Source organism: Oryzias melastigma, linkage group LG23, assembly GCF_002922805.2.
Source record: "Oryzias melastigma strain HK-1 linkage group LG23, ASM292280v2, whole genome shotgun sequence".
Lineage (NCBI taxonomy): Eukaryota > Metazoa > Chordata > Actinopteri > Beloniformes > Adrianichthyidae > Oryzias > Oryzias melastigma.
In genome coordinates, this window is record NC_050534.1 from 9,161,732 (window position 1) to 9,170,261 (window position 8,530).

General features: G+C 38.6%; 1 protein-coding gene across 2 annotated transcripts in view; it reads right to left on the bottom strand.

Moving 5' to 3' along the window:
• dock4b (dedicator of cytokinesis 4b) overlaps positions 1–8,530 on the bottom strand; it is a 141,215-nt gene that overhangs the window by 80,055 nt on the left and 52,630 nt on the right. For both annotated transcript variants that reach the window (XM_036210305.1, XM_024290061.2), the window contains exons 4-7: positions 7,661–7,716; positions 7,479–7,575; positions 6,897–7,045; positions 5,022–5,106 (exon numbers count right to left, since the gene is read on the bottom strand). In XM_036210305.1, coding sequence (XP_036066198.1) covers positions 5,022–5,106; positions 6,897–7,045; positions 7,479–7,575; positions 7,661–7,716 — 387 coding nt within the window. The remainder of the gene's footprint in view (positions 1–5,021; positions 5,107–6,896; positions 7,046–7,478; positions 7,576–7,660; positions 7,717–8,530) is intronic.

Below are 8,530 nucleotides of genomic sequence, written 5' to 3' on the forward strand. Positions count from 1 at the left end.
GGTTGAGAGTTAGCGTTGTTCCAGTAAGATTTGTTTTACAAACGATTATCAGTAGTTTTTTTCACATGTTCCAAATGAGGTTGGGAGTTCTGGGTATTGTGAATACGCAAACGCGGCTAACACTTCAAACGTAGCTAACGTGTAGTATGTCACAATTACCATGAATGTAGTTAATACGTGTCTCGCTGATGCCACGGTCACAACTACAGCTAGCATCGCACGACGGGGACGCATCAGAAGAATCTTCGAGATTTCTTGCTTCCGCCTGATTTTTTTTTTTTATTATTAGCATGGTCATGAACGTAGACGGTGGCAGTCAGGCTGCTGTCAGGTGTACAGAATAGCCCGATTTTCTATACTCCTGGGGTACCGGGTGGCTGCTTGCGCCAGCTGTCAACCGATTTCGTATTGGCGCCATCCCCACTTGTCACTTGACTGCCACCTTGAAATACTGACGTCAACTTTTAGAGAGAAATTGACTGGTCACCATAAAATTTCATCTTTTTCTTAAAACCTTCGTGTCCACCGTGAAGGCTGTAAAAATGCGACTGCTACCTCCCAATTACAATTACCGATGTGCATTTAGGTTGCCACAAGGTAAACTTTAATCCCCACGTTTAATAGAAAATAACTTTCATATAAGACCAACCATTCCAATCCTTTTTCTTTAAGAAGCAATCTTTCTCCTAACCTCTTCACCTGGTTGCCTCAGAAACGACAGCATTGATATGACGATTGAGTCTGAATAAAATGTCACACCTCAGTGGGGTCTTTCACTCGCCGTGGGAGTCGCAGACTATTTTAAAGTCAGTCCATATGAAAAAGATCAATAAGGGTTGGAGCCAGCATAGCTCTGGTCTGTATCATATCAATGTGAACATTACTGCTTTGTTTGTACGCGTGCCGCGGTCACTGAAATATCCACACATTCTACATAAAATTGGAACAGATAAAACTGAAACTCTGCCAGATTTACCCTTGCGGTTTGTAGGGAAAAAATCATAAAGGGATTTGGGTAAAATGGGATGTAAATGGCATTAAAAAAAAGCACGTTGGCATTTCAGACCACTAAGCAGCCCAAAAATGCTTAATTAAGAGCAAAGGGGTAACTGCTACACTCCGCCTGGGAGTATTAATTAAGGATGGTATAAAAAGTAGGGTTTCCATTTCTAATTAAAACTTGATGTGAACTACAGACATTACAGTGTTGTGTAGTACTCCGGCTGTCCCAAAGCCTCATGCTGCCATCTAGTAACTAAAGATTTGAGATGACTAATTTTACAAAGTAGAAAAAAACTGCCCTGCAGGCAGGCAGAGCAACTGAGACAAATTACAGCCAAAGGCAGAAACACGTTTCTGTTGCCATATTTTATTAAAGCTGCAATCTATTTCTAAGTCCTAACGACTTAAGCTGAAATATTGGCCGAACACAAGCAATAATACAAATGTTCTTTAAACTTTGATGGACACATTTTGAGCTTATCCACCCATATGAATTTTATAAACTTCACTTGTAATGAAGCTAACGTTAGCAAGTGCTAGCCTGTGTTGAAAAACTGAGGAAGATTAACACTTTTTTTATTTTATAATTGTATTTTTTCCCACTAAATCTTTTTTTTTTTTTAGTAGTGAAGCACACACAAAAAAAATTGTTAGCATTTAACAACAAACATTGTCGCTCCAATTATAAAAATTTACAAAAAATAATTTGTTTTATTTGAAAAAGACATTTAAGTAACAATATTCTACATAAATTCACAGCTAATTGTTAGTTTTTATGTTATTCAGGTCAATTAGAAGAAAATTTGACAAAAAAATTAGCATCCATGCTACAAACATCCACCTAGGCTAATTTGCAGACCTTTGCTAGGCTTTAAGAAAGACTAAATCTACTATTTATAAATCTTATTTGGTGAAATTTAAATGTAAAAATACAAATAAACTCTTAATTTTTCCATAAGACACAACTTATGAAATCTAGTTTAGTAACAAACCCAAATTTTGACTTTGTTCAGTTCTAATGCTAGGCTAATTCTTACATTAGCACAAGCTTGCTCTTAGCTTACTGCAACACAGTTTAGCTTAGCCTCTAATTGTGACATTTAAATATCTGATAGAAATTTAAAAATAAGTAATAATTAATAAAAATGATAGCACAAGCATTCCCCAAAAATAACATGACGAGCACGTTTTGCTTTGTCACATCTCCCCGTCTGACCTAAAATTACAAGTGAACAACACATCTTTAAGGCTGCGCACACGATTCTGTTTTGGATGTGAAATGACTGGGTTTGTGGAAACCCTGATTTACGCTGTGGGATTTTGTAACAGGGTTATTTTCAGCGTGCAGTTCAGGCTGCCCAGTGGGGGGTTGTGTGTGGTTATATCACAGCTTCAGCATGACTAGACACAAAGGATAAACATGACAGTCTGGCAGCCCTGCAGGCGTCACGTGACGCTGTGGGCAATGGAAGCAGGCTGAGAGGAGGCGAAACAGAGAGATGACATGGTCACGTCTGTCATCTTTTCCTCAACAGCAAAGAGTACGGTCAAATTACAAGGTACTTGAGAAAATTCTAGTACTTTTGAATTCATTTTATCTCAAAAATAACCTTTTCTACTTGGCAATGGAAGATGTGTAAAAAAAGAATCCATCTACAAAAAGTGAACTGAAAGCACCTTTTACAATCAGAAATTCAGAACAAAAATAAAAGTTCTCAGTCGATTATTGAGATCTTTGACTGTATATGAGAACTGGACTGAGTGACTCCTCCCCTTATGTTCCAAATGGGTTCCAAGAAACTAAATCCCATATCTAGAGAAAATTGCGCCCAAAATGGCATTTTGCGTACAGTGTTCCCCCAATTATTCGCATTTCTTTATTTGCAGTTTCACGTATTCGCAGATTTTTTTTCAGTCATTGGAGCTTTTCTCCTTTGTCACAAAACAACTCAAGATGCTTGGATGAAACCTTTGCGTCCAACGATTACTCAGACCGCCTCAATAACTCCTTACTGACAACGTTTCATATAGAATGTCTTAATTTCGTTATAACAGGAAGTAAGCCATTTTCTATGGGTGACATCACACTCACTCAGTCCAGTTCTCTTTTACAGTCAGCGTGTTTACATTCTGATACGATTGGTATCAGAAGAAAGCTTCAGTTTCACTCTTCAAAGCTTCGTAGGAGCCAATTAAAGGTTAGATGAAGGACTTGTTTGAGAGCTTTATCTCCCTGTTGTTGCTGTTCTGACTAATGTTTTTGTTTTTTTACAGTGACTACCTGGTTAGTCACAGTTTGACCAAATGTTTTCTTGAGAGAGCATCAGATGAAGAGCTATTTTCTATCAAATCAGATAAACAAAAGAAGGTCAGCGGTAACAAATACACACATCTCTGAGGCTGACAATGTTGTTGTAATCAAGGCTCATTCAGACTGTCTGCCTTTAGCAGAGCAGGTCTGCTGTGTTTGTGTGGAAGCCATGAATGTGTCTCTTTATTGTGTCCCGCTATAAAGGAATTGCTGTCATTTGCTGATTTTGTACGCCATTTAGAGGCGTGTCCTGCTTTCATCCTCTCATGTCAGCCTTTTTTTTTCTTTCTCCATTTTCAAAAACAACAAAAAAACAAAAACAGATGGATTAGGAGCTTCAATTACCCCTCTGAAGGGAAAGCCGACAGTGCTTTGGAGAGTGTGTGTGTGTGATATCATTCTCTGCGCCGTGTGAGGGCAGAGAAGTGGTTACCTCGGTAACAGCGGTTGGATTTTGGAGGAGGTGGAAAAGGAGAAAGCACGGGGGTAAGGAAGGGGAGAACTCTAGAAGCAGATGGACGGGAGTCTGAATCTCTAATTAGTTCTTTCATACATGGTGAACCCATCAAGGGTAAAGTGAGGTTAGTGCCTTGCTCAAGGACATTTTTGCTTTAAAAAAGAAAAATGAAAGAGGCCACAGATGGGACTTCCAATCATCTCCTCTACCTTTGAAAGTAAAGAACGCCTTCCTCAGTAAAAATACAAAAAATATGGAAACTTAAATCAAATCTCCACTAAAGAATAGCAGAAAATTATGTTATAATTCTCTATATTTCAGTGATTTGCTTGTTTTAAAACCATTACAGCTTGGACTCCAACCATTTTTGGGCCGCGGACCAGTTTTTGTCAGACAAAATTTTCATTGACACGGACAACACTAAAGTTAGGGTCTGATTTTATTTTTTTCACTTTTGGTTTTTCATTTTCATTTCTAAATTTCATGTGGTAAACTTATTTTTCCTTAACATTTTCCTTAACTTTAAAAAAAAAAAGGTTCAAACTGTCGGTTACACTAGATTTCAAGAGAAAAAGAGATATTCCTTTAACTTTTCCCTTAACTTTTTAAAGGAACATTTTCACTATTACGCTAAGGGTCACATGGTAAACAGATTTTCCCTGAACGTTTCCTGTAACTTCTAAATTAAAGTTTTAAACCGTCCGGTACACTAGATTTGATGTAGGAACATTTTCATGTGATTATTAGCTTTTCACTTAACTTTACCCTTAATTCCAAAAGCAGAAGCTAAAAGTCAAACACTAACTTCAGCCTCATCTGGCTTTTAAATGTGTGGTATATAAATACAACAAAATACAATAATACTTTCTTCATAAAAACTGGTATTTTTTAAATATAAGACCAACACTGGAGAGCCAGTTGCTGCATTTTATGCAAAGGAAGTGAAGATAACATCAAGCTGTTAATAAGGATAAAATAAAATGATCTGGAGGATAGAATTACCCAGAGGGCCGGATCCGGCCCCCGGGCCTTGACAGAGTATCTTTGAGTCTGACCCAATAGTCTTTCTCCACGGCCATCCCAAAACTCCTCCCATACCCGAGTTTTAGCATCTGTAACTGCATCTACAAACTCCCACAATATCTGCAGAGTCCTCCATGGGTTGACAACCCCCAAACACACATTTTTTCCCGTAAGAATAAAATACAACAAATTTCTTTGAGAAAAGAACTATATAAAACAACATCTTACCATTCTGTAAAGCTCTGTGACACTGATTTCATCGGGGTCCACCATGCTGAACTCCTGTCTGGGGACCAGGTCCAGGCCAAGTTGTCTGAAGCGCAGAATCAAAGAGTGGAATGAGAACAGGGTGAGTTAGCCCACAGCAAGGGTACTGTAATGACTGCTCCACAGAGTGGTGGTGTGTGCGCTGGTTGGAAAATGACAGACACCACCGATATACCAGGAGAAGACGGAGAGGACAGAAAGAAGACTGTTTTTATGTCTTTTTTGTCCCACTTCAACCCAGTGACAATGAGAGCGGAAAATAGCAGGAGAGATTTTAAAAAAGAAAAGGGGCTTCTTTCAGATGGAGTCATGATTGTGACAAAGAAGAGTTCAAGAAAATAGGAGAAAATCAAATGACGGAGCCAAAGAGGGACAATGATGTATTTTTATATCAGCAGCAGTTTCTCCATGACACATAATTGGTGGATGGAGTCTTAAAAACACAAAGACAGTGCTTGTGACTGAATAAATAGCTAGAATTTTTAAAAAGGTACATATTTTGAAGAGTTCTGATCAAGTATTCCAAGCATTTATAAATATTGGACAGGCTGGGATTCAAACCCTTATCTGTGTGAGGCGAGAGTACAGCTGGTACTCTCTATGTGGTTCTATGTTTATGGTTCAGATTGATGAAATATCCTTCCCATAAGACGACGATCGTAAAAACAATAACTAAAAAGTGATTTCGCAACCCAACAAATCTACTGTTGGGCTGTTGTACTGGCCTTAAGATGCGCCTTGAACTGGCAACCAACCACAGGGTCGGTTGCCAGTTCAAGGCGCATCTTAAGGCCAGTACAGGTATGTCTAGCAGTTCTCATGAAGCTAAAATGAAGTATAAATTAAAGTATAAAAGTATGAGTAAAATAAAGTTAAAATGGAAAATAACATTGCTGTACATGAGATAAGTATACCGTGAAGTATTCATAAAAATAATGGAAGTTTCATGAACTTACAGTATGGTATACAAGTGACACAGTTGTACAATACCCTTACCCTATACTAGTCATTTGTAGTCACAACTACCCTTACAACTACAGTATATATGGGTAATATTGGAGCAATATGAGTGAAAAATGGACAAACCAATTAAAAGAAAACTAAAATCTTCACAATATACTCCGGCATCTTACCCTTACTTTGTTGTATGAGTGTTTACCACAACCTGTCGCTCTCTGCATAAAACAATTGAGACAAAGCCAGTATGGAAACATTCTGGTTGTGTTTCCTGACCTGTAACAGTTTTCCTGTGGTAGACGGCACTCAAAAACCTGTTTTACTACATCTTTGGTAAACTACGAATTTGTATCGCTGCATAGATAGTAATCAGGATTATAATCTGGTTTGCCTCATATATTAAAGTAGACCCTTTCATTGATATTGCACCTTATACTCCAGTGTGCTTTATAGCCTAGAATACAGGTCGGCAACCTTACTTTACTACTGATCAAAACCTAGAAGGAGCCACATAGTCTCATTTTAGCCTTTAGGAAATGTGGATTTGGTAGGGTTGATTGGTCAAAACTAATCCAGTATATACATTTACTGAAGAGTCTTTGTGAAAAATGGCTCAAGAAAATCAATGTAACAGTTTGTCCATTGAGAATACATTGAAAATACAGTCGTCCCTCAGAATTCCGCGGCCTACCTTTTGCTGTCTCACTAGGTTGTTTTTAACTACAAGGTTTTTTTTAAAGTGCATTGTATTCATTGTCATAATTGGTGTTCAATTTGTCAACTGTATCCATAGCTTCTCTTTACCTTTACACAAGTGTAGCTCCTGTTGAACTACAGACATTAGTACTATTCACGACACAGAACAAATCCCGTACTCACTCGTTGCCCCAGTCCAATCTGGCAGTAATGTGCTGCTTGACGTCCCTCATCCGGTCATGAGTGAGGTGGCCGACCAGCACCTGCCTCCTCAGGTCCAGGATTTTATTCATCACATGCCAAAGTCGGTGGAACAAATCCCCTTCGTTCTTCTGTGGAGAGATAAGGAAAGTGTTAACAGAGGAGCCAAAGAAGTCCACCGACGAACGAATAGGAAACTGACAAGAAGGGAAAATCAGAAACGGAAAGATATGAAACAATGACAGATAGACGCACAGACTCTAAAAGGCCAGTCCTAAAAAAGAAGACGAGAGTTCAAATGGATTTTCACAAATTAGCAGTAGTGTCCGGCTCTTTGGACACAAACGTGTGATCTTCGATTCCCCAAGTATTCATCACTTCAATTTAATTAGTCCCCCAGATAGCTTAATGGGCCTCAGACAAAATCAATCCGACAAATGCAGGGCTATAAAAAGACCCGATGGTTCTTTGGTTACTCAACGCCACATTCGCTCCTTCCCTGACGGAGAGAAAAAAAAAGCAGCAGATGTTTAATTTAAACCGTGCGGATGTTTGGGTCTTTACCACATAGAGCTGCTTCCACATGGCCCCCCACTCCCGCAGTGTGGAGGTCATCTCTGTGATGACCGAGTCCTCGACGGGGATGACCGTCTCAAATTGCCTAAAAAAACATCACAAACGGAAAAGGCTTTAAAAACAAACTCCCTTAAAGGAATTCCACTGAATAAAACCACAGTTTCTTTTACCCTTTGTTCTTGACATGAGCATTCTTCAAGTGGATAAAACAGGACGGGAAGATCCCCTTTAGAGAAAAGGGAAACGTGTTAATGAGAACGCCCTCGGAGTCGTTTACCTCCAGCCCCATTAGCGGTTCGCGGTTATTCGAAGTGAAAACAGCACATAATCAATACACGGCTATCTACGCTTACGGAATTAAAATAAAGAATTTAGACCAGGAGGAAAACAGATAAATTAGCAGATAAATAAAAGAGGTTTATGTGGGGGGTGTAAACCCCCACATAATCATCATTAACCTGCCAGCTCCTCCCAATTTACTTTGAAAGATCAAAGCAGAATTTAGATGAAAGCAGAAGATCATAAATGCAGCCGTTATTAGATTTATATGAGATATTCAAACGTGTAGCAAATTCAGTTCAGGACATTTTGTCTCTCAAATGTTATTTGTACGCTCACTTAAAAGCCTTTATTTTATTTTTTATGTGGATTCATTCTGGTTGTGCTTACTGATGTCAAAGCAATATTTTCTGAGTGTTACTTTGACTATGTAGTCACACTTGAATAGTGCATTTGCAAATAAGGTGTTATTCTATGTATGCTAACTTGGCTAACGTGGCTACCGTGTAGTGGTGTTGGACTGTGTTTTTATATATTCCTACCAAGGTTGGGTGTTAGTGTAGTCATAGTCATGCTTATTTTAGTGGTATCAGTCTGGGGTTTTTTATGAGTTGCAAAAAAAGGTGTTATTCTAAATACGCTAACGTGGCTAACATGGCTAACGTGTAGTGGTGTTGGACTGTGTTTCTTTTTACATATTCCCACTAAGGTTGGGTGTTAGATTAGTCATGTTTGTTTTAGTGTTATCAGTCTGTTTTTTT